Raw genomic sequence first — 26,449 nt, 5'->3', positions numbered from 1 at the left:
GTCCCGCCTCTTCCTGTTTGTCACTTCCGGTCCACTCCGCGCCGGCCGGAAGTGCTCGGTGAGGCGCCGCGGTTGTCAGGCAGCGCAGCCATGGCTTCCGTACGGGCACCGGTGGCGCGCGGCGGGGCTCGACCAGCCCCTGTGAGGGCCCCCGCGCCGCCTGAGGTAGGAACCGCGGCGTTTGGGTTTTTCGCAGAATCTCGTAGTTTTCTTGATGGGTTCGTAACGAAGGCGGTGTTCCGAGCACGGGGCGGGCCCCGCTGCACTGCGGGAGGGGAGTTTGGGCTCTCCTGCCCGGAAGCTCGGTGTGAGGAGTGGGAGGAGCTTCGTGGCTTAAAGTTGGGAACAGAAATTCCACAGACAAACATCACCTGAAAGTTGTGCCCGAGCAGATAGCAGGGGGACAAAAAGGGCCCGATCTAACTTGAGCACTTTGCTCAAACGCTACATTTCAGCTCATCTCTCAGTGCTCAGGGTGCACCCGTGCTGCTCTCACACGATGTCAGGGTCTCCTCGCACAGCCCCAGGCTCCAGCAGATGTTCCTGCTGCAGGCATGTTGGCACTGCTCCGCTTTGCAGGCAGCACACAGAAGGAATCTGACGATTTTGCCTTTCCTTTGCAGCCCGCCAAGAGCAAACCATCAGAGGAGGGCGACGCTCCCCCTGCCAAGAGAGCACCCATCTTCTATGGCAGCCTGGAGGAGAAGGAGCGGGAGCGGCTGGCAAAGGGAGAGTCCGGGCTGCTGGGGAAGGAGGGGATGAAGGCCGCCCTCGAGGCCGGCAACATCAACATCAGCAGTGGTGAGAGTGCTCAGCCACCTGGTTTTGCCTTACCTCTTCAATTTGACATAATCAGAAGTCACTCTGATAATCTCTGAGCATAGATTAGAGTTGAGAAGGGGAGACTTTTGCCCGGAGTGCCAGCTTTCTGTTGGGATCTTCCTGTTGGAGAGGGATCTCCTGTCCGGCTGCTGTCTCCAATCTGATGGTTTCCCTTTGGTTTAGGTGAGGTCTTTGATTTGGAGGATCACATGAGCGAGCGGCAGGCGGAAGTCTTGGCTGAGTTTGAGCGCAGGAAGCGAGCCCGGCAAATCAACGTCTCCACGGATGACTCTGAAGTGAAAGCCTGCCTGCGAGCCCTCGGGGAGCCCATAACGCTCTTTGGAGAAGGTCCTGCGGAGAGGAGGGAGAGGTGCTGTGCCCGCCCTTGTGTGTTGCAAAGAGGGAACACTTAGCTTCCCCCAGCTTATCATATTCCTAATGTTTTCCTTGTAGTTGGCATGCAGTGAGTGCTGCCAGTCAGTAGTGTTTTGTTACAACATAGCAAGGGTTGTCCAGAAGAAAGAATGGAACACAACAAGTGTTTGTCAGATCGTATGAGATTTCACCAAGTAAATGCATCTTAATGTGTTTCTTTTCAGATTAAGAAATATCCTCTCAGTGGTCGGCACAGATGCATTAAAAAAGACGAGGAAAGATGATGACAGATCTAAAAAGTCTAAAGAAGAGGTAATGGTTTCTCAGTGCTGCGGGAGATTTATACAGTCACCTTTTGGATACCTTATTTTGGTGGTCTCTAAGATGTTCAAGACCTGGTTTTGGTCAGGGTGTGAATTCTAATATCATCCCTTCTTTCTTTTTTTTCCATTGTTACCCATTTTAGCAGTACTGTATCAGTGCATTGTCTATAAATCAGCAACATTAAGACTGGCTTGTACTTAGCCAAATTCTATGTCGTGTACAATATAATAAGTCATCTTGGATAACTGAATTGAGCAGTATCATGCAAGCTTTTTCTTTGTTCTTTTCCTTACAGTATCAGCAAACGTGGTACCATGAAGGACCACGTAGTCTGAAAACAGCAAGGCTGTGGCTTGCTAACTATTCACTTCCCAGGTAAGGAAAACTAACATAAATGAAGGAGAGAAATGCAACCTTTTGTAAACTCTTAACTACTAATCCCATTGTGGGTAGTGCAGTAAATTTGAGATCAAAAGAATGGAGAACATACACTGGTAGACAAATCTGATGGGCTTAAAGGTTGAGTTAGTAGTTACTTGACTGTAGTGTTAGCCCAGTAATGGGGAAGTAAGGATTTCTAGCAGCAGAGCATGGGAAACTGGGACATGGGAAATTTGGACACCTGTTACTCCATCTTTGTACTTCACAGGGCAGTGAAGCGTCTAGAAGAAGCCCGGCTGCTCAAAGAGATTCCAGAGGCAACCAGGACATCACAGAGGCAAGAACTACACAAATCCCTACGAGTAGGTTTGCCATCTATTCAACTGCTGTTTTTAACGTTTTTTCCTGAATTCCAAAGAGATCAGAAAGAGCTGCCTGGAGGTGCTGTCCAGATGCATTTAATTTGCTGTGCTGTGCCTTGACGAGCTTTGCATTTTCACTCTCTTCTAGTGATACACATGTTCTAATTCTGTTTCTGCAGTTGTTCAGAGAGATCTGCTTCTGTTGTCTTCCCACGCTGCAGAGGGATGAAGAAAAACATCCCTTTGTTGATTTGGCTCTTGCCCTTGAAGCTAAACAAATTGCTTCTTGGGGTTGTCACAGGTTTAGTGGGTTAGAAAGGAACGGCTTGTTTTTCTCATCCTGTGCCATGGTCACTGTTCTATAAACCCAGAGAAAATAATAACCAACACAGTAATGGAAATTGTCTTTTAGAATGCCCCTGAGGTGTCATGTTCAAGCATGTTAAGTCAGATTGCTAACTTAACGGGATGGCTTAAGCACACAGTGTGTTGCCACTCCAATCCTGTTTACACCCAAATGCATTATAGCTGCCAGTGGATTTGCTCCTCCTCTAAGAGCACTGCCTGCCCTCATCTTTCTGGTTCTGTTCCTTGGATGAGATGTAGAAAGAGGTCAGAACTGCAGTGAGTTCTCAGTCAAAGCTTGAGTTGCAAAGCAGAGCTGCAGTGTTAGTGGTGGCAAGTATGGTGGGTGGCATACTGAGTGCTAAGCTGTGCCATGGGGCTGTGCTGGCTTCTCTCAGTCAGATGAGCTCCATGGCCCTCCTGCTTGGAGCTGGAGTAGCTCTGAGGTAACTTCTTCCTTTGGAAGTGACTTCCCTGTGGCCTCTGATTTCTTCTACCTCAGTCATTGGCCAGGACTTTCCCTAGGTGGTTTGTATTCATTGTTTTCTCTGCATTTGGTTGCAGTCCTTGAATAACTTCTGCAGTCAGATTGGGGATGATCGCCCGCTGTCCTACTGCCACTTCAGCCCCAATTCCAAACTCTTGGCTACTGCCTGTTGGTAAGTTCTCTTTAAAGCATTTACTTTAGGACATGGGTCCAGACTTTTGGCTTGCCTGGGCTGCACTGAGTGAAGAGGGGCCATAGGCCTCAAATAAATAGGTTGCTGTGAAAGTAATGCTTCATGTTTATTTCCACAGAAACTACAACAGGTGCAGTGAGCACAGTGACTCTTTTTGATAGAGCAAGTTCTCAGCTACAAAACAATATTTTTTCAATATAGTCAGCACCATTAGCTCTTCATTTTTGGCAGTGATGAACAAGAGCCTGCATGTCACGCTCGTTACAAACCATTAGAGGAAGTGAACGCTGTCACTGTGGACACTGCTGAAATGCACCACCCTCCCCTCGCTGTGCTCACAGCCACTGTTTGGTTTCCATAAACATTCACAAGTGTCGATGAATGTCAGTGGGTGCCATTTCTTCCTCATGGAGGAATTCAGTGACACACTTTTGCTCCGTATTTGTTTCCATGTCAGATGCTGTTCTGTCAGACTGCCACTTACCCACTGCAGAACCCCTCGGTGTGGTTTTGCAGCTTTATTTGGTAAGTTGTTTGATGCTCCTGTCTACACTGACTTCTGTTTCTTGTGTTCAACAGGAGTGGACTGTGCAAGCTGTGGTCTGTGCCTGACTGCAACCTTGTTCACACCTTACGAGGTAGAGAATGACTTTCACTGAAATCCTGTGTAATTCTTTTGTTCCTCTCTAGGCTGAATTCCTGTACCTGAACTGTTTTGTGACTGAAAATGTGTTCTTTGGGCAGACCTTATTCTAATGAGAGCATCACACAGGCTTGTGGAGCACAGACGTGTCAGATAGTCCAGAGAAAGTCCTGATGTTTCTCTTAAAGAAAAAAAGTTTGTTGTTTCCATTTCTGGATGATGTTTTCATTTTGCTTCATTTCAAAACCTGTTTTGAGTTATTTTGAGCCAAGTATTAGCATTCTTGGCCAGACCACGTAGTACCAGTGAAGTTCTCTGAACAGTGGGCATAACTTTGACTAAATGCAAATCTCTTCTTTCACATATGTTGAATTTTCACTGTGTTTTGAGGGTTGCAAATCTCAGTGTTAGATATTTTTAAATGGGTGCCACTGGAATTGCAATTTGGTTGTGCAACTTATAGAATCATAGAATCACCAATGTTGGAAAAGACCTACAAGATCATCCAGTCCAACCGTTCACCTATTACCAATAGCTCCCACTAAACCATGTCCCTCAGCACAACATCCAGTCTTTCCTTGAACACCCCCAAGGCCGGTGACTCCACCACCTCCCTGGGCAGTCCATTCCAGGGCCTGACCACCCTTTCTGAAAAGTAATACTTCCTAATGTCCATTCCCTCTGCTCCTATCACTAATGACACGAGAGAAGAGGCCGACCCCTCAACTTTGCTCAACATGGGAGGGCATTTGGTGAAAGTATGCTCTGGTAGCTGACTAACCAGTAACAAAAGAAGTGCTCCTTTTCTGGAGAAGATCTGGGCAAGATTGAAAGAGTATGGATTTTGATTTTCTTTTCTTTTAAGGACATAGCACCAATGTAGGAGCAATAGTCTTCCATCCCAAAGCCACCGTCTCCCTCGACAAGAAGGACGTTAACTTGGCCTCGTGTGCAGCTGATGGTTCTGTCAAACTGTGGAGCCTTGAAAGGTCAGAATCACACAGGGCATACACAGATGCAGTATTGTTGTTTGGGGGCTTATCTTTATGAAACAGTGGACATTTACTTTCAGGCAAACATGGCCTGTTATTATAACACCAGTGCAATTCCCAGCCTCAGTATGTATTTCCTTCTTAAGCAGGCAAAGACATCGCCCTGATTAGGGGAAACGAGGTGAGGGAAATTAAGTCAGTGTGCTGCTGTGCATTAGCAACCTGCTGATGCAGTTGAGTGAAGGGTGGAAGATCTGGAGGTCTTTTTATTCTGCCCTTTCATTTAGGAGAGCATTCCCCTTCTTCAGCGTTAATCTCTGCTGTGTTTGAAAAGTGGAGTGCTGCAGTGCCTCAGGAGGAGGCAGGCAGCTCTGAGATCCTCAGTTCATTACCCCTACCCAAAAGCTATTGTTTCTAATTGCAGAAGCATACTTGTGCCAGGCAACAATTGTTTATTAGCCTCATGTGACCACATCTCTTTAGTCTGCTGGAAAGATACTCTCAGTACTGTTCAGGTCTTCCACTGCGGGCTGCTGAGCTGCTGCAGCACATAGCTCTGGGACAATAAATATTTGCTCTATCCTGCCTGCCCTGGCTTTCTTCAGCATAGCAGAGTTTGCTGCAACATTAGATGTTCTGTGTAGTGACAGCAAAGATAGTTTCTGCTGTTGAGACCTTCAGATTGTCAGTTTTTGAAACTGTTCCAGGAGAACTTACTGCTGAGGTTATGAATGTGGATAAAGGGCTTTCACTTAGAGCTTCAGCTTTGTGAGCAAAAAGCAGCATTTAGAGTCAGTAGTCAGAACATTGACTTTTTTGTCCGGCTTGTATTAAAGTCTGTCTCACTGTGGTCATAGCTGCAAAGGTTTGGCTAGAGCCAGCCATCCTGACCAGTGTCTGATGACCTTCTGTTTTTCAGTGATGAGCCAGTGGCAGATATTGAAGGACACAGCATGAGAGTGGCACGTGTGATGTGGCACCCCTCTGGGAGGTTCCTGGGCACTACTTGGTAAGGGGATTCTGTTGATTTTTTTTTGTTTATTTAAGATGCTATTACCTGCAGTCACTGGGATTTATGAAAGGCTTCCTTTCTCTGCACCTCGTGCAAGACCCAGTTGGAAACGGTGTATGCTGAGGTAATAAAATATTTGTTGTTCTCCTTGGAGATTTCCAACTGCCAGAGGAGCAGCCCACTGGCTGCTCTTGCCTCCTGAGTGAGTGTGGGATGGGGGGTGGCTGAGGACAGTGGTGCTGAGGGAGAGGGGGACTGCACTGGAGTTGAATGGTGCAAAGGTGATCTGAAAATCCAGTTCCAGAAGCCGAAATGGTTGCTGCTGCTAAGGGGATTTCAGTGAGATACCCACACTCTGGCAGTGAGGATGATGTTTGTAAGCGAGGCTGTTCCAGCTTATTCTCTCTTTCTTCAATTTCAGTTTTGAAATTATACAAAGTGAACCAAACATTCTCTGCTCGTGTATGAAATCATCCTGTGGCAGTTAGTGATAACTGTTTCTTCCCTTTTCCTTTTGTGTGGCTCTCTCAGGCCATCTGTGCTCCACACTAGCAGCTGAAAAGGGAACAGCACTTGAACAGGGCATGTGTATTTTTTGTATGGTGCATCTCTTCACCTGCCCACAGATGCATTGTGTGATCCCTTCAGGGTTTAAGGATGCCACACTGATGTAGAAGTAGGGAAGCTCCCTGCTCTCCCAGGGGTGTGCTGAGGATCTCTGAGTTTTTGAGGTTTACACTCTCCTTCCCGTCTATGTTTTCCTAATGCTCAAAGGACCAGGCAAAGTGAATGTCCTGGCAGCTGGTGTGTGTGTGCCCAGTTCAGACAGGATTATATGATCAGATTTTAATGCTTTTTTTTTTTTTTTTTTAATTTAAGTTATGATCACTCATGGCGCCTGTGGGACTTGGAAGCCCAGGAAGAGATCCTTCATCAGGAAGGGCACAGCAAAGGGGTCTATGACATCGCCTTTCACACGGATGGGTCTCTTGCTGGGACTGGGTGAGTTTGTTTCACTGTATGTGAAGCATTACCAAGGTTTTGTTGCTCACTGACTCCAAAAGCTGCAGTACTGGTGTTCTGTCAGCTGCTGAAGTCTGGAGGGTGATGGTGTTTGGTTTCTCTCTTAGTGGACTGGATGCTTTTGGCCGGGTGTGGGATTTGCGCACTGGGCGTTGCATCATGTTTCTGGAAGGCCACCTGAAGGAGATCTATGGGCTTAACTTCTCCCCAAATGGGTAAGACAGGAGCTTGCATGTGTTGTGTGGGAGCTCTGAGTACAAAGCTCAGCTTTCAATGCATTCTTGACTCCTTGGCAGATACCACGTTGCAACTGGCAGTGGTGACAATACTTGCAAGGTGTGGGACCTCCGCCAGAGGAAGTGCATCTACACCATTCCTGCCCATCAGAACCTGGTGACTGGGGTGAAATTTGAACGTAAGTACCTGCTGTCTGATGTTCCTTATTCTTGCCTTTCCTCTACTGAGGTGGCAGGGAACGTGGCAACTCAAAAACACATCCTTAGATCAGGAGGATCTGTACTGGGTGGTGGTAGAAGATCTGTTACATACTTATTTGCAAAACTCATTTCTCCCTTTTTTTTCCTCAACTGCAGCCAATCATGGTAACTTCCTGCTGACAGGCGCTTATGATAACACCGCAAAGATCTGGACTCACCCTGGCTGGTCCCCTCTGAAAACACTGGCTGGTCACGAGGGAAAGGTGATGGGACTGGATATCTCCCTCGATGGGCAACTGATAGCCACATGCTCCTATGACAGAACCTTCAAGTTGTGGACAGCAGAGTAGCTCAAAGGCACTGCTGATGGGACAGAGATGTTAATAATGCCTTTGAACTAAGACCCGGGTTTTTATATATTAAATTTTTTAAAAAAGGAAAGGAATTGGCTGTTGCAACATGTATTGCAGTGGCTGTGGTCACTAGCTGGTCTTGGTTTCCTGGTTGAGGCAGTTTTGAAGCACCTATGCTAACCAGGGCTTGGTTGGAGTCAAAGCTGGAATGATATTCTTCCACTTTTTAGGATTTTTGCTTTGTATTGCAGATAGTGATTATCTGCAGTAATTTGGAGATGAAATACCTTCTTCCAACTCCCTTCTAAGACAGGCTCACAGATTTGCTCCAGTTTGTTTTACACTTGTGTAGGTAGCCACACAGCACTTCGTGTATGGACTGTTGTATGTTCTCTGTTTTCTTACCTTCTGTTTTCCAGGATGCTTTAACAGCAGTCTGTGTCTTCAAAAAATAAAGCAGAGTTAGCTGTTAGAGGAGAGCGTACCACAGTTCCTCTGCCTCTGCAGGTTGGTCTCTGAACATAGATGCCTGTATCTCCTTTGTTTCCACTTGCAGTGGATGTTGTAGACCCAAGAAATTTTCAGTGCACATCTCATGTCTTAGCTCCTTGAGCTGTCTCACAGATTGGGTGTTTCACATCTCCTGTTGAAGATTCTGATGTGTCTCACCTGAGATGATGCAAAGAAGGCTGCTTCACTGTGGGTTGTCTCATTCTAACTTCCACTGTGAGGAAATTTCTTATTTGTTGTTTATTCTTTAAACTGAAGTTTTCATATGTGTCCTAGAAAATCAGACCATGGCTTGAACATGTGCACTTGCTTCTGGGTCTGACTAAGAAGTGGAAGAATTACAGGGGTGTTGTGATACACAGTTTGATTTCTGTCTATCTTAAAATATCTCCAGGAAAAAAGAGGAAACGTTCATCTCTCCTTTGTCACCTGGAGAGCAGCTGTCCATTGTCCCTGGGAGACAGACACGGTGCTGTTCTCAACATTTGTAGTGGGGACATCAAAAAACCACTCATGAGTTACTTCCCTTCTTCTAACAGAGGGCTGTGTGCTCTCTGCTCCCTTCCAGAAGTATGGTGGCATCTGCCAAGTGCTGCATGTTCTTTCTTATTTACTCCCGGGAAAAATGCTAACAGACTCGAGGCCAGGAAATAGCACAAAAACCATATTTAATTGCTGTGTTCTCTCGATAAGCCTCAATATCCAGCTATGTGTGCTCATGCCCCTTCTCAGGTATCATTTGAAGCGTTTATATGCTGCCAGCTGCACAGACAGGGATCTCCCTGCCCATAAGGAACAAATTCCTGGGGTGTTTCTCAGCAGGCTGCCAACCGTGGGACAATCCTTACCCAGCACTTGTCCTGCTCCCACCTGGCACAGCAGCATACTTCTAGCTGGCTTAGGATGAAGTGTTGGACACCAGTGAGCTGCATTTACACTCGCTCAGCCCCATTCAGCAGGATGAAGAACTGGAGCAAGGAGAGGAGGCTGAGCATTCCCTGCCTGATGCCCAGGCATGCTGCAGAGCTGCTGCTTGGGACCACACTGGCCAGACATGAGCCACCTGCTGCAGAACTGGGAGCCAGTTGTGTCACAGCAGGTAAATATACATTGTTCGTTCCCTGGAGTTCTCTGGAGGCACTGTGCTGTGAGCTGACGTAGCAATGCTGATTTAAATCTGATCCAGGCAGAGACATTGATCCCTGGTTTCCTCTCACAGCAGTGAAGTCACGGCTTGGTTATTCCTTTTCACAGTAAAAGCAGTTTTCTTGGTGCAGGAGGTGTGCTCTGACCTGAGAAATAGCACAGAGATGGCACGTGCTTTCTCGTAGCTCATTTCTCCTCCATTGGCTCCCTTTACAGCCAGCTTGTGTGGAGATTTTGCGACTAAAGCCCACAACACTGTCAGGAGTGAGAATTTGGCCTGAACATATCACTGTTTCAGCTTTTCTTCTAGCCAGCTCTAATGGCTTCCCATCAGCCACAAGCAAACAATAAGCAATACATGCCCTGTGCACCGTGGCTCAGCTGTGTCACTGCTCTGCAGGGGTCACCTGGTGCCTGCTGTCAGTGGAAGGATTTGAGGATCAGATCCCCACGGACAATCTCTGCTGGGAAGGATGCTACGGTCAAAATACTGCCACCTTCTCCAGCTCCAGCTCCTCACGGTGCCTCAGCTGCAGCACGTGGATCCCTGAGCGAAAGCTGGCGCAGAGCAGCGTGGAGCTGTCGCAGGCAGCCAGCGAGGCCAGCGGTCCGGCTCCCTCGAGGCATGCAGTGGCCAGGCAGGCTGAGGAGGAAAGAGAAAAGTCACTGACACCAGGTGAGAGGAAAGGTGAGCGAAAGAAGGAAAGAGGTTTTAACATGGGAGATGATCAGATTTCTGTTTTTTATCCTGTTTTGAATTAGTGCACGTGGGGAGGTGCTTAGCCATAGTGTAGCACTATTGAGTTTTGCTGGACTCAGCGCAAAGCACATCTGTGACCCTTCCCCAGAGGCAATGTCTGCCCTCTGCATGAGCATTGAGATAACAAACCTGTGCTGCAGTGGGGCCTGGCAGGAAAGCAGCTTTGTATCTGGCTCTGGTGAGGACCCAGCCCTCAGCCAACCCAGAATGCAGAGATTCCCATTCAGAATGGTGATCACAGCTGCCCCCTCCACACTCCAGTGCAGCCTGTGTTCCTTATGACTTTTCATTCCTAAGGAAAGCACTGGAGTTCCCCTGTTCTTTTTGATTTTTCATTGTTTATCTTTCACTGCTGAACTTGGACATCCCATCGTTGCTTCCCATTAGTTCGAGAAGGATGCCCATCACCTCCAGGCTCGTGCTCCCAGACACCCTTCTTTGCCATAGGATGGACACAAATTGCTCTGGTGCTCATCTCCACCCAGCCCTACAGCTGCATGAAAACCCAGGGCTGGCAGGCACACCGCTGTGTGCTCACCACCCCAGGGAGACAGCAGCCAGGTCTGTAATCCCAGGGCAGTGCCCTGCCTACCTGCAGTGTCCCGGTCCCAGACTTTCACTTTGCTGTCGTATGAGGATGTGGCAATGCTGGGGGTGAGAGCAGGACCCCGTGGGAGGAACACACATGAGGCTGTGGTCTGCAGATGCCCTCTGTACTCACACACTCGGCTCCTGGTCTGCCGTAGGTCCCACAGCTGCAAAGCAACAAGCAGTGCTCAGAGCTCGGGCTGTCACTGCCACCTGCCAGCACGGAGAGGTTTTACAGAGAGAGGAAGGTGGGTTTGGTTAAGAGCTCCTTGTTCGTCCTCATAGCACATCTCTGCCTTTATCCCCGCCACAGTGCACATCCCACAACACTTCAAGATCCCAGAAAGGTTTTCGCCATTTATCCAAACATGCATCTGCAAACAAAATCCCAGCACTTTACTAAGGAAGGGTATTTGCTGCTGCAGAAGACTGACCAAAGGGCTGGTCGGGGGGGAAACTGAGCTCCAGCCCAACCCGTGACCCAGGTTAGGCCAAAGCAGTGGGAGCTGTGCTCTGCTGCAGGCAGAGCTCTGTCGCACCGAGCTGCCACTGCTGTGTGCTCTGGAGATGGAGAGAAGAAGCAGGAGGTGGACTGGGTGCCCTACAGACTCACCGTTGCTTCGCAGCCCTCCCCAGCAAATCCGCTGCTGCTGCTGACACAGTATCGCCCGTCCTGGCTCACATCACAGCTCGTCTGGATGTGCTGCTTGCCTGGGAACGTGTGTGCCACCTGCAGCTCCCGGCTGTCCCACATCCTGGAAGCAGAAAGAGTGGGGATGGGGACATGGAGGCATTACTGTGCTACAGGAGCCCTTGGTGCCCTCTCTGCAGTCCCGCTGTGCTCCTGTACTTTGGCACCACAGAGCTGCCTCCCTCCTTTCTATAAGCCTTTACCCAGGGCAGCTGTGTGGAGCTCTGAATTGTTCTCTTCTGTGCCCGCAGGTGGTGCCCAGTGCTGCTTGCAGCTGCAGATGCCCCCATGCTGTCCTCCCCCAGCAGGAGACCCAGGTAAGCCAGGAATGGCTTCCAGCCACACGTGAGGCTGGCAGATGGGGGAGAACAGGAAGACAGGAAAAACAACCGCCCCAACAACCCCCTGTGCACTGACACTGCTGTACCCATCAGCACGGGCCGGGGCTGCAGCTCCCACAGAATCACAGAATGGCCAGGGTTGGAAGGGACCTCAAGGATCACAAATCTCCAACCCCCTGCCACATGCATGGCCACCAACCTCCACATTTCATAGCAGCCCAGGCTGCCCAGGGCCCCATCCAACCTGGCCTTGAACACCTCCAGGGATGGACGGGGCATCCACAGCCTCTCTGGGCAGCTGTTCCAGCACCTCACCACTCTCTCTAAAGAACTTCCCCCTGACATCCAACCTCAATCTGCCCTCTTTCAATTTACCACCATTTCCCCTTGTCCTGCTGTTATCTCCCCTTTCAAAGAGTTGATTCCCCTCCTGTTTGTAGGCTCCCTTTAGGTACCGAAGGCTGCACTGAGGTCACCCCACAGCCTTCTCTTCTCCAGGCTGAACAAGCCCAGCTCTCTCAGCCTGTCTTTGTAGGGGAGGTGCTGCAGCCCCCTGCTCATCTCTGTGGCCCTCTCTGCAGCTGCCTGGAAGGATTTACCTGATGGTTTTATCCTCTGATGTCTGGATGACGTAGGGCTCCCCAGGGACCCAGCACAGGTGTGTCACCTGTAGAGGGGAAGGGATAGATGGCAGTGATGCAAGGATTTGGGCTTAGGGAGGAACCAGCGGCTCAGCAGGACATGGTGCCATGGAAACAGAGGTACCCCAGGCACCGCTTTGTCCACTGCTTAGCAAAAGTGAATTAATAAATTGCTGTACATCTGTGGGTGCCTTTGTGCTCCTGAGGTGCACTTCTGGAGGAAAGGAAAACCAGCCTTAAGCTGATCTCCAGAAGCATCAGTCAATCTTCATGGTGTCTCAGGGGTTTAGTGTAGTGCCGAACTTGGGGCAAATTCACTCTTTGAGGCTTTGCATGCAAGGGACCAAAGCTGCCATTATGGGATGTGAAGAACCAGAGGCTCCTACCAGGTTCCTGGAGAGAGCAGCTCTGCACAGACACTCTCCGGTCTCCACGTCCCATTTGCGAACGGTGTTGTCTCGTGAACCTGTGCACAGCCGAGATGCATCTGCAAGAGCAAGTCAGCATGCAAACACTGCCATGCTAAAGCAGGAAGAACCACTGTGAGGAGGGTGCTGCTCCTCACCTGGGCTCACAGCCAGTCCGGTAACCACCAGCTCATGTCCTGGGAAGCGCTGCCTTGGCCCCGAGGTCCCATGGAGCTCCCACATCATTACTGTTCTGTCCCGGGATGCACTGAAGACTCTGTTGGAATCGTGGGTGCAGGTGACCTGCAGAGGAACAGATGGAAAAATGGGTTGGGCTCTGGCCTGGCTGTGTGCTGGGAAAGCACAGCTGCTGAAGCTACTCTGCTTCCTGTCCATGGCAGCACTGTGACAACAGACGTTGCTGACAAGAAGGGATCAGTGCTGAGGGTGGAGAGATCCCCAGCTCAGCTGTGCTGCCCGGAGCCACTCACACCGTGATGAGTGCCTGCAGCCCCTGGTGAGCAGGGTAAAGGGAAATGCTGGCAGTTCCCATCACTGTCCCTGTGACACAGCTACAGAGACACAGGGATTAACCCGCTTCCCTGGGGTGAGCGCAGAGCTGCTGAGCTGTGGCTTGGATGTCGTGAGGTCAGATATTTCCCTGTATGGCAGCACAGCAATAAATGCTTCTTGTTTTGTACTGGGTCTCACAGGAATAAGCAAAAGCACGTTCCTGATGCAAAGACACCTCACTGCAACGTTTGAAACCCTGCTTTGAAGCCCACGTGCCAGAACTTCCTGAAAGGAGACACTGGAATCGACATCGTGTTGCACCTCGACCCTATTCTATCCTCAGAAAATCCATTTTACGGGAAAAAGAAAACTTTCTTAGAAACCCAAACGGGCACACTGCACGTCACTGTGAGCACTGGGAGGTATGAAAGGTGAGGAGGAGCACAGGGGATGCTGGGTGCTGCCCAGTCACCCCAACAGAGCAGAGTGCTCTGCAGATACCAGACTGCCACTGCTGCTCCTGTTCCAGTTTGAGGCAGGAGAACCCACAGCACTCCTTGATGCTCACCTTGGTGACCTCGTGCTCATGGCTGACGAAGCGCCCCAGCACAGCTCCAGACCTCCAGTTACAGACAGCCACACTCTGCAGAGAGCCAGGGGAAGGAAGTCAGCGGTGGCAGTGGAACAGGACACAGAGGGCTCACACACAGCCTTGGTTTGTGTTACACTGAGCCAAAGAGGGAACAGATCGTTCTGCTTTTGAGCTCTGCAGCAAACACAGATGTCTTCAGAGCGCATCCCACCCTCTCTGCCACCACATCCTCCTTATTGAGGGTCACAGAGGGACCTGGACAGATTGGATCGATTCAATAGGGCCAAGTGTCGGGTCATGTTGGTCACAACAACCCCAGGCAATCCTACAGGCTTGGGGAGGGCTGTCTGGAAAGCTGTCTGATGGAAAGGGGCCTTGGTGTGCTGATAACAGTCAGCTGAATATGAGCCAGCAGTGTGCCCAGGTGGCCAAGAAGGCCAACGGCATCCAGGCTTGCATCAGGAATGGTGTGGTTGCAGGACCAGGGAAGTCATCCTGCCCCTATGCTTGGCACTGGTGAGGCCTCGCCTGGAGTTCTGAGTCCAGTTTTGGGCACCTCAGTACAGAAAGGACATGGAGGTGCTGGAGCAGGTCCAAAGAAGGGCAACAAGGCTTGTGAAGGGCTTGGAGAATATAGCCTATGAGGAAAGACTGAAGGAACTGGGACTGTTCAGTCTGGGGAAAAGGAGGCTGAGGGGAGACCTTATTGCTCTCTTCCAATATCTGAAAGTGCTTACAGTGGGAGCGGGGTTGGTCTCTTGTCACTGGTGACAGGATGAGGGGAAATGGCCTCAAGTTGTGCCAGGGTAGGGTTAGGTTGGATATCAGGAGACACTTCTTTACAGAAAGGGTTGCTAAGCTCTGGAGTGGGCTGCCCAGGGAGGTGGTTGAGTCCCCATCCCTGAATGTGTTTAAAAACTGTTTGGATGTGGTGCTCAGGTAAATGATTTAGCAGAGGGCTGTTAGAGTTAGGGCAGTATGGTTAGGTCATGGTTGGACTCGACGATCTTTAAGGTCTTTTCCAACCTGAGTGATTCTATGATTCTCTGATTCTATTGTACCTTATCCTTTCCTCCTGACACGCAGAGCTCTGGTCTGACAGCAGCCACGCAGGTGACTGCATCGCTGTGTGCAGGGCTGTGCAGCTCCACCACCCCACCACGTCCTGGCCTTCCCATGGAGCCATCAGCCCTGCAAGCGGCAGAGGGACAGCAGCAGTGTTTTAAGGTCAGATATTAGGACAAATTTCTTATCAGAAGGAGCGGAGAGGCAGTGGCACAGACTGACTGCCGCAGGGGTGGGGGGGTCCCTGGAAGTGTTCAGGAAATGTGGAGATGGGGCACTGAGGGATGTGGTCGGCGGTGGGAGTTGGGTTGGGGCTGGGGATCCTTGAGGCCTTTTCCAACCTGAATGATTCTATGATTAAGGGCAGACCATTTGGCCTCCAGAGCTCTGTCTCAGCAACTTACAGGGAGTGTAAATGGCCACACCGACATGCTCAGCCACTCCTGTGAGTTACCTCTTAAATCCCATCCCCCCAGAGGAGCCAGGCAGCAGCAAGGCTCAAAAATGAATCCATAAATTCAGTAATGAAACTAAACTCACATGCTTGAAATATTCCCCATTCATCCAGCCCCTTTAGTAACCCAAGATATGACCATCTGAGGATGCTTTACCTGTACGTGGCCGTGTGCAAGCTGATCTTACTCTGCAGTTTCCCCATCCCACCGCTGAACACAAAGCATCAGCTGCAGGCAGCAGCACGGAGCATCACAACGCCGGGCTCAGGCACTCACTGCTGGGACGGGGCTGGGTGCAAGGAGATGCAGCATGATCAGAGATCCTGAGAGATTTCTGCTTCTCACACATCCAGGACAAAGCGCTGCTCTCCCTCCTCTGGGGTCACGTGCTGGGGGACGCCCACCCTCTGCACGACACCGAATGGACACCGCCTGCAGGCACAGACAGAGGGCAGCCACCAATAAACCCATTTCAATGGCAGCGAATTACCAAGTCCAGTAATTGGATTCCCTGCAGATGAAGATACACCAATTGGATTTAGTCTGCGTTAGGCGTACGTTAGTGCTCCCATCCTCTGGACAGGTATTCTGCCAACAGAAGGTGAGAAGAAAACCCAACTCCTATTGGTTGAATTACTTCCTATTGGAAGGAAGAAAACGTATGCATTCAGTCTGCCCAGAGACTGGGAAGCTCCATACCTGCAGCACTCAGCAGGGGTCGGTGGCATTCCACAACACACTCCCTTTCTAATTTTACCCTGGCAGCCTCTGTGATTAGCAATTAGTAATACCAGCTAATCTCAGCCTGCTCTATCCACAAGCTTGCATGTTCCAAAGGTGCAGAGAACCGTCCAGCTCCCAGCTCCGGGCAGCGTTACGTTGCTCATTCACCTCCTTCCATCAGAGCGAGCACCGAAAGGAACAAAAGTGGTTTTTCTGTGACAGCAAGAGAATGCGGGAAGTTGTTTGTCCTGCAAAATAAAACGGCATGAGGTGCTAAGGCTTAAATTCTGACTAATTCCTGCCCTTGGTTGGGCTCCCGCACCAGCAGTGCCGTTTCTCCCACAAGCACAGCCATCCATCCTTCCTGCCCGATGGCTGCAGGGAGAGCAGCGCCGTGCCGGGCGGCGGCCGCGTCCTTCTGCCCTCTGCAAAGAGCGGATCCTTCTGGGTCCCGAAGGAACCATCGGTCCCATGGACGGGGCTGTACCGCTCGTAGTTTCCCTATGGGTTTCCACGACCCGAAGCCCCTTCCACAGCACGGAGCCGCATTCGGGGACCTCCCGCCCACCGGGAACCTCCCGTCCTCGCAACGCACCGCTTCACAGAATCCAGAATCATTCTTTTTCAAACCAGATTATCATTATTTAAAGCTGGCCCGCCCGTTGCCAGGGGCGCTGTACGAACAGCGCAGCGATACCCGCACGGCGGAACGAGGGAACGACGGCACCCCGGCGTGCAGGCACCGATTCCCGCACACTCCTTCCCCCATCGCTACAGCGGCGGCGGATCTCGCGTACGTCCGAAGGGTGCCGGCAGAGGCAACGCTTCCCGCAGCCCCACCGCAGCCACACGACCTGACGTCCCCCGGGAAGCACCGCCTCGCACTCACCGCTCCGCGTCCCCGCTCCGTATCCCCGCTCCCTGCGGTTCCATGGAGACGGGCGGGGCGGGACGGGGCGGGACGGGGCGGGCGGTGCTGATCCCTGCCGGCCCGGCCCCGTCGCACCGCCGCCCCCCGCACCTGCGGCAGGTGCCGCCGCGCACGCAGCATGGCCCGACGGGGCGCGGAGCCGCGGGCGCTGCCCGAGAGGGCGGCTGAGCTGCGGGTGAGCCGGGGGGGGAAACACCGGGGGTCCTCGCCGCGGGAGGGAGGCGAGCGGGGTGCTGCGGGCCGGGCCTGCGCCTGCGCCTGGTCGGGGGTGGGGAGATGTCCCTTCCTCCCTCCGGCCTGAGGTTTCCGGGGGCGGCTGCGGGGGCCTCGGTGGGAGTGAGTGGGGCTGTGTGTGTGTGGGGGGGCTGAGGGGTTGCGGCAGGGACGTCCCGGCTCTGCCGGCCCCGCCGGTGCCTGGCCTGAGCGCTGCTCTGCTCTGCGTTCCAGAACAAACTCGTGGACCGATGCGAGCGGCTGCAGCTGCAGAGTGCTGCTATCGCCAAGCACGTGGACGAGGTGCTGCCCGCCAGGAGCCAAGGTGTGCTGGTAAGTCCATGCCTGTCCTGGAGCAAAGCCGGTCCTGGGGCTCCTTGGCACGCAGGTGTTGGTGTGCTGCCATCCAACATCATGCTAGAATCACAGAATCACAGAATGGCTCAGGTTGGAAGGGACCTCAAGGATCACAAACCTCCAACCCCCCTGCAGGGCCACCAAACTCCACATTTCATAGCAGCCCAGGCTGCCCAGGGCCCCATCCAACCTGGCCCTGAACACCTCCAGGGATGGACGGGGATCCACAGCCTCTCTGGGCAGCTGTTCCAGCACCTCACCGCTCTCTCTGTAAAGAACTTCCCCCTGACATCCAACCTCAGTCTTCTCTCCCTCAACTTCAAACCGTTTCCCCTTGTCCTGCTGTTATCTCCCCTTTCAAAGAGTTGATTCCCCTCCTGTTTGTAGGCTCCCTTTAGGTACTGAAAGGCTGCAACGTGGTCACCCCAGCTAGGGCTGGCACCTCATCTTTCCTACTCTACTTTGTGCTTTGCTATCGTGGTCAGCACTGCTTTTTGCTGATGGTGATTCCTGGCAGTTCAGAGGAGGGCTGGCATTTAGGACTCAGGCAGAGCAGGCGGTCGTTGCTCCAGTGCTGCGGTGATTAGTGGTCAGTGTGCAATTAGTCTGTGTGCTGGTTGGGCCAGGAGGCGGTCAGCAGGTTTGGGGTTGGTTATCCCATTCACCTCTGTTTGCATCACCGTGTGGCTCGGGCTGAGTTAACAGGGCAACGTGAAAAGCTGAGCCCTCAGGGGCTGTGGGTGTTCATTTGGGTTGCAGCTGTTTCTCCTCTCTCCTTTCCCTGGCAGAGCGCCGCTAACAGCGCACGAGAGTTGGTCATCCAGAGGCTGATCTTCGTGGGGAAGGTGTGTGAGAACGAGGAGCAGCGGCTGCTGGAGGAGGTGCACGCCGAGGAGGAGCGGGCGCAGCAGAGCATCCTGACGCAGCAGGCACACTGGACGGAGGCACTGCAGAAGCTGTCTGCCCTCCGCACGTACCTGGTGGACATGATCACCAACCTGGATGACCAGGGCTTGGTGGTGAGTGCCCCTCCCCGAACCAAGGGATGGCCCAGCTGCCCAGAAACAGCCTCGGTTTTTCATCGCGGACGCTCAGACTTAATTATGGCGTTGATTAGTTTGTGCAGTGACAGCAGGCAGCTGGAATTGGGCTTCAGGTGATCCCAACAATCCCCCCGGGTTTCTAGGTGGGTGTGATGCTGCCCACTTGGTGCAGGTCAGACTGGGCTGTCAGCTTTCTGCTGCCCTATTAATAAAAATATGGTCCTGGGAGCACCTGCAGCTCTTCTTGGAGGTCCATCCTGTTGTGCAGCATATACCTCTGTCTGAGGTATTAACCATACAAAGCAGTGTCTGCTTCCCTTTGCTCAGCTGCTTTTCCAGCTGCTAAACTGCATTTTACTAATCGGCTCTTCTTGCTTTAGATGCAGGCAGGGAGGCACTGCACCTCCTGCTTGCTCTTAGCTGCTGCTCATCATATCTAACCTGATGGAGAGGGCCATAAGACCCTTTTATTTCTCCTTTTGCCAAGTAAAGGAGGGGGAATAGCATTCATAAATTCTCCACCGTGGGTGCTTGGTGTCAGTATTTATTACAAACTGATATGTGTCACCTGATGGCAAACTGAGAAGCACATAGTGAACCCTGCAGCTCTGAACTGGGCTCTGAATTTCTGCTTCTGCTTTGCTTACTGATGTCGCCAGAGAAGTGCCCAATGTCAGCAGGTGTAGGGAGGAGTGGAATTGCTCACAGCATTGCCTGTCTTTTGCCTTAGGGTCTGTAACCCTTGCAGCACCTTTACTGAAGGCTTTCAGGGTTGTTGGCTGCTAGCACAGGGTGCTCCTGCAGTGCAGAGGTGGGGAGGAGGGATGGACACAGGACAGAACCTGACAGACAGACAGGGCTGGGGTTTTCTCACCTGGGGCAAGGCAGGATGCAGCACTAAGAGGCTCCAGATGCATCCAGCCTGGTGTGTATCAAAGGGCAGGGGTCCGACCTGCTGCTTTGTGATTCCCTGCTGTAGGTCTCCCTCGTGTTTCCCTCACATCAGGTGAGCCAGCTGTGTTTGCAGTCTCCTGCTCCCCACAGCTTGCAGGTTGTCTGGAAGGCCCCGTGCTGTGCCCCAGAACCGCTGCCAGCTTGGCAGAGCTGAGCTGTGGGTACAGGGGAGGTGCAGCATCCTCAGCCATTCCCATTCATTTTCTGAAGCAAGGAGTGAAAAGTGCTGCAGCCAAAGAAAATGGATGTTGGATGCTTGCTGACGCCGTGGCTGTGGTCAGGGGTGCTTTCTGTAGGTCAGGAAGGAGGCTGGTGCTCCCTGGGTCCCTGGTTTGCTGTGCCCCAGCCTGAGTTTAGGATTTTCTCTGTGGGAATTTCAGCTTTGTTGACTTTTTCTCTCCTTGTCCCCAGAATGCGGAACAAGAGATCTTCGAGAGGTTAGTACCTGCCTGCTCCTGCATTTCCTCACCCCTTCTCTGAGCCAGCTCAGCACCTCCTGCCTTCCCCCAGTGGGCAGCATGCCACAGCTCTGCTCTTCCCTCCTTTGTTCTGAGGACGAGGACAGAGAACAGAGATTCTCATGTGTCCTCTGGTCTTTGCTTCAAAAGTGCTGGGGGCCAGGCTGTGCAGTGCCCCTTGCAGGCACCTACAGGTTCCCTGGCACTTGCTGGCAGAAGCCTTCCTCCAGCCCCTCAGAAAACAGCACAGCACTGCCCTGGAGGCAGGGTCACATCGCCCACCTGAAGAGCTGGCCTGCTGTTCCTGCCTGCAGCTTTCCTGCAGAGAGCAATAAACTCACTGCAGCACCAGGCGAGCTGATGTGTGCTGAAGGCTGCAGGGACCCAGCAGGTCCTTAACCTCATTACGTGGGATCTGCAGTCCCAGCTCACTCCTCTGCTCTAGCAATTAGGCTTTGTCCACAGAAAACCTCACAGGGAAACCCAATGCTCTCCCTGCAGCCCGCCCATTGTTTTCCCCTTGTATCTTGATGGCTGCTCTCAGCTGCATGTAACCTGCGTGTGCTGCGTGAGGAAGCTGTTGGCTCAGGCTGCGGGGTTGTGTTTTAAAGCTGAAGTCCTTTCAGAAGGGGCTGTGATCAAAACCAACCAGAAGTATCACTTTGGAGGAGAGCAGTTTCCCTGCAGAGTGCCACTCTTGTGACTCCTCCAGCTCATGTTTCCGTGCTCCTTCCCCCAGGTCTCTGCCACCACCTCTCAGCAACTGTCAATTAATCACCGGATTTCAAAGTAACTGCTGTGTCTCTTTGCTAGGACAGAGTTGGCAGAGGGAATCTTAGAGCCGCAGGAGTCTGCCAAGTTAAACTTTAATCAGCAGCGTGTTCAGAGTCCGCTGCTGCACCGGCTGTGGGCCTCTGCGGTTCTCTGCTGCATGGCAGGTCAGTGTCCTACTCAGATTTGGATTTCTGCGAGCTCATTTTGCACCCCAATAAAGCCCTGGGTGCAGTGTGACCGCTCCAAGGCTGTGTCCTGCCCCAGCACCTCCTGTCTGCCTGGGCTGCCTCACCTCCATGTGCTCCCTGGGGCTCAGGGTGGGCAGCAACAGCTTCAGGGCTGGGAATTCAGGCAGTGGCTCTGATCAATGGCTCTGAGCAGCTGCAGGTGGCTGTGAGCCTGAGGAGCCACGTCCTGGTGTGCTGGGGCAGCAGTGATGGTGTGGCAGCTCTGAGCAGGAGTGGTTTTCATCTGGCAAAGATCAGCTTGGGTGGCTGACTGTGAAATGTTTGCTTTCTTGGGATGCTGTTAGAGCGTTTCAAACGTATTTCTTGTTCCTCAAAGGTGGTGACATCCTTCACAATTTGAAAAGGTGTCCATCTCCTCTCCCCGGGGTAATCTTCCCAATGCTCACATGATAATGATAACTCCTGACTTCTGCTCACCTTGCTCTTGGTGGTGATGAGTGCTCCCCAGATCCCTTTCAAGTGCGTGTGCTTCTGACTGGTATCACCCTGAGGTTGTTGTGTGTCAGCTGCGTGTGGCAGAGAGTGCCAATGTTTGTGTCTTCTGCTGCAAACTCTGGTGCTGCTCCACCTCTGAGGTTAATTCAGCAAAATCCTGCAGTTGCTATTGGCAAAGCTGAGGAGGTTCTCAGATTTTTTTCCCAAATCAGCCCCTAGTTCCCTTTGCTGTGATGTGGTTTTCCTATGGATTCCTTTCCCAGTCGCATCCTTGCCAGCTGTGAGGACTTTGAGGCACCAAATCACAGTGCTGGGTTTGTAGCTCTGCACATCACATGGAAATTTCACTCTGATGCTTTTTGTGTGTGTGTGCAGTTAGATTTAACACATCACTCTCATAGGATGCCTGCCTGTCTCACTAATCCATAGTCGACCCTGGACATAGCTTTACAAATTTAATATTAACTGCAGCAGCCCCAGCTTGCATTAAGACACAAAGTCCCATAAAGCCCTTGGCAGCATTCTGGAAGGGCTCTGGTCCTCCTGGGGAGGGGGCTGAGTGTTGAGCCCAAGGGCCTGCACTCACATGGTGTCTGTGTTGGGCTGCAAGGGTTTTGGTATCGGGTGTGGGAGACTGGAAATAGGAACTTGGCTTTTTCCATGCAGTAAAATGTGTTGTGATTAACACGTACCCACTGAGCAGACTTACTGCCTTATCTCAGCCCATTCCATCGTGTCTCTGGAGTGGCAGCCCAGTGGTTTGGTTATCTGGGGGCCTCATCCTGCCAGGTGCTGAATGCTGGATGGGGGCTGATGGAGCAGGAATGGGCTTTGTGTGGCTGAGCTCCTCCTACAGCGCAGCCCTGCAGTGTGGGGTGCACAGCAAAAGGCTCACCTGCTCCAGCCCCATTTCTGCATCAGCTGAAGGCATAAAATGAATGAGAGAGGGTGGGGAAAGCAGGGCAAGGAAAAGCACTGGACAGGGAAACTGCATCTCCTGGGAGCAGGTAGAGGTGAGTCACATGGGCAGCAGCCTTTCCCCTTCACTTAGGGATTTACAGGGCAGGGAAGATATTTGTGCAGTTACTCACGCTCACACCCCGCTCGTGGGCTGCTGACGTGTGTGTGGAGGAAGGGTGGCACAGGGAAAGTGTGCGGGCCCCGCAGGGCTGGGTGCTGCATCTGTGCTGTGAATGAAGGACCTGTCCTTGCATCACAGCAAAAGAGACGAGCGGTGGTTCGTCCAATTCCTGGTGCCACCTCCTGGGGCTGTTCCAAACCACTCGGGGCTGATGGACTGTTCTGAGCTGATGAGACTTTGGGCTGAGCGTGCTTTGTAGCAGGGAAGGGATTTCCTCTGCCCATCCCTCCTTGTCCCTGCAGTACCAGCTGTGCTGGTTTCCCCAAGCAAGTGCCTTCCTGGCAGGCTCCTGGCTCACCTTGGGGAGGAGGAGCAGGGACAGGGAGGCTGCAGGGACAGGGTTTGGGTTTCTCCCTGCCATGCATAGGAATTACACCCAGTCCCTGCTCAGATCACTGCTCTCCTTCACACTATTTGGCAGCCTGTCTGTATGGGACAGGAGCCTCAGGCCGTTGCTTTAGGTGTGTTCTGGTGCGGTGAGTGCAGATTCCTGCCTGGATTTGGCCCGTGGCTCTGAGCTGTCTCCTTCCATCCCTTCTCACACCACTCTGGGAAGTGGCAACGCAAGGGCTGCCCTTATCACCGTGGGGAGCAGTTGGGCCCATCGCTGTGGGGGTGCTTCTGGCTGTGGTTCTTGGGGTGGTGAAGGTCCTCCATGTGCTCACCGCGTGCTTCTCTCCCAGGCTCTCAGGAAATCAGCATAGACGAGAAAACCGTCAGCCCCCACCTAAGCCTGTCGGAAGACAAGAAAACCCTGACCTTCAGCCCCAAGAAAGCAAAGCTGGACTTGGATGGCCCCGAGCGCTTTGACCACTGGCCCAACGCTTTGGCTGCTGTGCCTTTTCACACGGGGCTCCACGCATGGAAGGTCAGCGTGGAGAAGAGCTGTGCCTACAAGCTGGGGGTGTGCTACGGCTCGCTGCCACGGAAGGGGCCTGGCAACGAGGCCCGCCTGGGCTTCAACGCTGCCTCCTGGGTCTTCTCACGCTACGACAAGGAGTTCAGGTTCTTGCATGCCGGTCAGCCCCAGCCTGTGGAGCTGCTCAGGGCCCCGGCTGAGATCGGCGTGCTGATTGACTTTGCGGGAGGGGAGGTGCTTTTCTACGATCCCGATTCCTGTACCATCCTCTTCTCACACAGGGAGGCCTTTGCAGCACCACTCTACCCCGTCTTTGCGGTGGCACACCAGAGCATCTCGCTCAGCCAGTGAGAGAGGTGGGCTGCAAACATACGGCTGTATGGACAGTGATTGTATACACCACACAGTGCCTTCGTGGGCTACCAGCATGTACAGCGATCAGAAAAGACTTGTCTTCAGCCAGTACCTCTGTTCTCTTGTTTTACAATGGCTTTCATCTCCTTCAGGCTACTGAGCACATAATGTTTGCCTTCCAGGACCTAGAGCCAGGACCTTTGGGAAAGACTCAAATCAGACCCCAAGCACCCCCCACAGGAGCACAGTGCCTTCTGAAGACTTGTGAGCTCTCTCCAGCTCCCATGCTGTTGGAGTCCTCAGGGCTGGGAGGGGGCTGGGAGATGCTGCAGCAGGAAGCAGAGCTTCCACTGAGCCCAGTTCAGCATGGGAGAACCTTGGCCCTAACACCACAGTTTGCTTAGCAGAGCTGGGAGTGCAAGGTGAGGAGAGCAAAATTGTGAAAGCTGGGGCATGGGATCAGTGTTTAACACCTGGCTCTGCCAGTCCTCTGTGAGTGAATTGTTTAATTCCTCTTCAAGACAAGGGCTTCTTTCCAGCTCCAATGGGGAGGAGCACAGGCAACAAAACACTCCCAGGAATGCAGGAATGAAAATTATTTCAGTCTTGACTGAAGGTTAAGAGCTGTTTGGAGAAATGAAAGAGAAGTGGCAGAAGGCGTGGAAGGCTGTAGGGACACTTGGAAAGAGGAGCCCCAGTGGGAGGAGGGACACCATTGGGGTTGTCACCCATGTGAGAACCCACACTGGGCAGGGGCACCCTCATGGACCATCAGCATCTCCCAGTGCAGAGGAGCAGCAAGAGGAGCCATTAGCATTGACCTGAATGGAGCTGCTTGTTCCTAGGGCTTGGCAAGGTTGAGCATATTACAGTGAAAACAGGCAGCTGATAGTAAAAAAGGTGTTGGACTGACACTGAGCTTGGGTGAAGGAAAGAAATGCATTTTCTCGGTATTTAAAAATTATTATCTTTATTTGTTTCTTATTTAAGTTCTTTACTATGAGAGTGGTGAGGTGGTGGAACAGCTGCCCAGAGAGGCTGTGGATGGAGGTGTTCAAGGTCAGGTTGGATGGGGCCCTGGGCAGCCTGGGCTGGTATTAAATGTGGAGGTTGGTGGCCCTGCTTGTGGCAGGGGGTTGGAGCTTCATGATCCTTGAGGTCCTTTCCTGGCCATTCTATGATTCTATTTCTCAGTATCCAAATCAGTAATTAAGTTTGCTGGCAGTAAATTACACTAAGCAAAATTCTGCATCTCCACACTTCGCCCGTAACAGGAGGGCTGTGATTGCTTCCAGCTACAGCTCAGGGAAGAGGGAGCTTCTTGTTGAGGTGGCAAACCTGAGGTCCACCAGTATGCAGAAGACAGTGCAGTGACTGCTCTGCTGGCAGCCTGTCCCCAGACAGTTCTGCAGGAATTGGTGACTAAGAAGAGAGAACTATGAGTCTGCCATCCTTCCTGATGGAATTAACTTGCTGGAGCATAGATGGATAAGTGAAATGCCTTCTGTGCTGCACCCAGCCCAGAAGGCCCCACCTCACATGAAGCACTTGGAAAGAAAACAGCACAAATGCTGAGTGTGCCAGGTACATTTTATTGCCTGAATGTTGCTCCTGCAATGGGGGCAGGGCCTCTCCCCATGCTCAGAAGCGCTTGTTTCTTTTCCTTACCCCAAAACACCAGCAAGAAGTCACAGTCCAGGAGCGGATCGCCACTCAGCAGCAGCACTGGTTCTTCTCAAGGGCAGCTCTTGTTGCTACCCCTTCTCGATGACAGCCAGGAGGTGGCTCAGTGTGGGCAGGATGTGTGCCGGCGGCACCTCTGGCTGTGTGCTCTGCCCAGGGGTGTGGAGCAGGAAGCTGTGCATGCCCACTTCCCGTGCCGCCCTGTAATCCCTGCTGTAGTCATCTCCAATGTGGGCCGCCTGCTCAGGCAGTACTCCACCAAGGCGTAGGGCTGCCTTGAAGATCTTCGGGTCTGGCTTAGCAACACCCACAGCCTCAGAGGTGAGCACAAAGTGGAAGTGGTGCCGCAGGTTGCACTGCACCAGGATGCTTTCCAGCCGGTTATCAAAGTTGGAGACTACACCCATGCGGAGGCCATGCTGGCGGCACCAGCTCAGGGTCTCCCCGGCTTCTGGCAGCAGCTCCCAGTTGTGTGCACTGCAGTAGTCCCGGTAAAGGTTTTCCGCTATCAGTGAGAGCACCGCCTCTTCGTGCACACCCGTGAGCCGGAAGGTTTCCTTGACGACATCCACCCACCACTGCCTGGAGCTCAGCCCCTCGGCCCGGCCGTAGTTGGGGAAGCGGCGGCTCTGGGCCCCGTAGGCCGCACGGAAGGATTGGCTGAGCGCCTCCGGCTGCACCTGGACGCCGTGGGCCTGAGCCTCGGCCGCATAACTCAGCCCCACGGGCTGCCGAAGCCGCAGTAGCGTGTCCTTCACGTCCCAGGTCAAAAGGCGCAGCCTGAGCATCGCTTCGGCCAAAGTTCGGGTTAAAGGGAA

At 52.5% G+C, this 26,449-nt stretch overlaps 4 protein-coding genes across 14 annotated transcripts; 2 read left to right on the top strand and 2 right to left on the bottom strand.

The window, feature by feature from the left end:
• Positions 1–4: 4 nt before the first annotated feature.
• On the top strand, positions 5–8,221 carry PRPF4 (pre-mRNA splicing tri-snRNP complex factor PRPF4). Its single transcript, XM_010720734.3, has 14 exons — positions 5–165; positions 624–801; positions 1,006–1,192; positions 1,422–1,509; positions 1,817–1,896; positions 2,171–2,264; positions 3,174–3,268; positions 3,869–3,927; positions 4,798–4,921; positions 5,844–5,933; positions 6,816–6,938; positions 7,067–7,174; positions 7,256–7,374; positions 7,553–8,221. The coding sequence occupies exons 1-14, from the start codon at positions 91–93 to the stop codon at positions 7,744–7,746; spliced, it is 1,614 nt and encodes a 537-aa protein (XP_010719036.1). The 5' UTR covers positions 5–90; the 3' UTR covers positions 7,747–8,221.
• WDR31 (WD repeat domain 31) lies at positions 5,357–17,162 on the bottom strand. Of its 10 annotated transcripts, XM_085239349.1 has the most exons (12): positions 16,158–17,063; positions 15,949–16,046; positions 15,615–15,747; positions 15,000–15,129; positions 13,915–13,989; positions 12,992–13,136; positions 12,813–12,913; positions 12,385–12,452; positions 11,367–11,508; positions 10,758–10,920; positions 9,903–10,048; positions 5,357–9,551 (listed from the first exon to the last, which is right to left on the bottom strand). In XM_085239349.1, exons 3-12 carry the CDS (start codon positions 15,659–15,661, stop codon positions 9,498–9,500), a joined length of 1,071 nt encoding a protein of 356 aa, XP_085095475.1. In that variant the 5' UTR covers positions 15,662–15,747; positions 15,949–16,046; positions 16,158–17,063; the 3' UTR covers positions 5,357–9,497. The 10 variants fall into 10 exon arrangements, 9 of the variants coding, with proteins under 9 accessions (XP_085095475.1, XP_085095473.1, XP_085095474.1 ...); XM_085239347.1 differs by adding an exon at positions 17,071–17,162 and having other exon boundaries at positions 15,615–16,429; XM_085239348.1 differs by having other exon boundaries at positions 15,615–16,429; positions 16,979–17,084.
• BSPRY (B-box and SPRY domain containing) lies at positions 17,110–24,921 on the top strand. Of its 2 annotated transcripts, none has more exons than XM_085239354.1 (6): positions 17,110–17,287; positions 17,560–17,658; positions 18,471–18,701; positions 20,091–20,116; positions 20,951–21,075; positions 23,419–24,921. In XM_085239354.1, the coding sequence occupies exons 1-6, from the start codon at positions 17,231–17,233 to the stop codon at positions 23,943–23,945; spliced, it is 1,065 nt and encodes a 354-aa protein (XP_085095480.1). In that variant the 5' UTR covers positions 17,110–17,230; the 3' UTR covers positions 23,946–24,921. The 2 variants fall into 2 exon arrangements, with proteins under 2 accessions (XP_085095480.1, XP_085095479.1); XM_085239353.1 differs by lacking the exon at positions 17,110–17,287 and adding an exon at positions 17,377–17,448.
• Positions 24,922–25,520: 599 nt separating this feature from the next.
• HDHD3 (haloacid dehalogenase like hydrolase domain containing 3) lies at positions 25,521–26,419 on the bottom strand. The gene has a single exon (XM_003211190.3). The coding sequence runs from the start codon at positions 26,417–26,419 to the stop codon at positions 25,703–25,705; it is 717 nt and encodes a 238-aa protein (XP_003211238.1). The 3' UTR covers positions 25,521–25,702.
• Positions 26,420–26,449: the final 30 nt, after the last annotated feature.

This window comes from Meleagris gallopavo, chromosome 19 (genome assembly GCF_905368555.1).
Source record: "Meleagris gallopavo chromosome 19, MGAL_WU_HG_1.1, whole genome shotgun sequence".
Taxonomy (NCBI): domain Eukaryota; kingdom Metazoa; phylum Chordata; class Aves; order Galliformes; family Phasianidae; genus Meleagris; species Meleagris gallopavo.
The sequence above is the reverse complement of the archived record's forward strand: the minus strand, read 5'-3'. Positions and strand labels throughout refer to the sequence as shown.

What these genes read in the sequence shown, in the direction of transcription:
- PRPF4 (XM_010720734.3), top strand. Translation starts at nt 91, where the DNA reads ATGGCTTCCGTACGGGCACCGGTGGCGCGCGGCGGGGCTCGACCAGCC. An exon ending in GGGCCCCCGCGCCGCCTGAG is followed by an intron (nt 166 to 623) that starts GTAGGAACCGCG and finishes TTTCCTTTGCAG; the next exon opens with CCCGCCAAGAGCAAACCATC. An exon ending in CCTTGTTCACACCTTACGAG is followed by an intron (nt 3,928 to 4,797) that starts GTAGAGAATGAC and finishes TTTTCTTTTAAG; the next exon opens with GACATAGCACCAATGTAGGA.
- WDR31 (XM_085239352.1), bottom strand. Translation starts at nt 15,661, where the DNA reads ATGGGGAAACTGCAGAGTAAGATCAGCTTGCACACGGCCACGTACAG. An exon ending in CGGACTGGCTGTGAGCCCAG is followed by an intron (nt 12,914 to 12,991) that starts GTGAGGAGCAGC and finishes TTGCTCTTGCAG; the next exon opens with ATGCATCTCGGCTGTGCACA. An exon ending in AGGCACCGTGAGGAGCTGGA is followed by an intron (nt 9,552 to 9,912) that starts GCTGGAGAAGGT and finishes GCTATTTCTCAG; the next exon opens with GTCAGAGCACACCTCCTGCA.
- BSPRY (XM_085239353.1), top strand. Translation starts at nt 17,389, where the DNA reads ATGTCCCTTCCTCCCTCCGGCCTGAGGTTTCCGGGGGCGGCTGCGGGG. An exon ending in CTGCGGGGGCCTCGGTGGGA is followed by an intron (nt 17,449 to 17,559) that starts GTGAGTGGGGCT and finishes TCTGCGTTCCAG; the next exon opens with AACAAACTCGTGGACCGATG. An exon ending in CCAGGAGCCAAGGTGTGCTG is followed by an intron (nt 17,659 to 18,470) that starts GTAAGTCCATGC and finishes TTTCCCTGGCAG; the next exon opens with AGCGCCGCTAACAGCGCACG.
- HDHD3 (XM_003211190.3), bottom strand. Translation starts at nt 26,419, where the DNA reads ATGCTCAGGCTGCGCCTTTTGACCTGGGACGTGAAGGACACGCTACTG.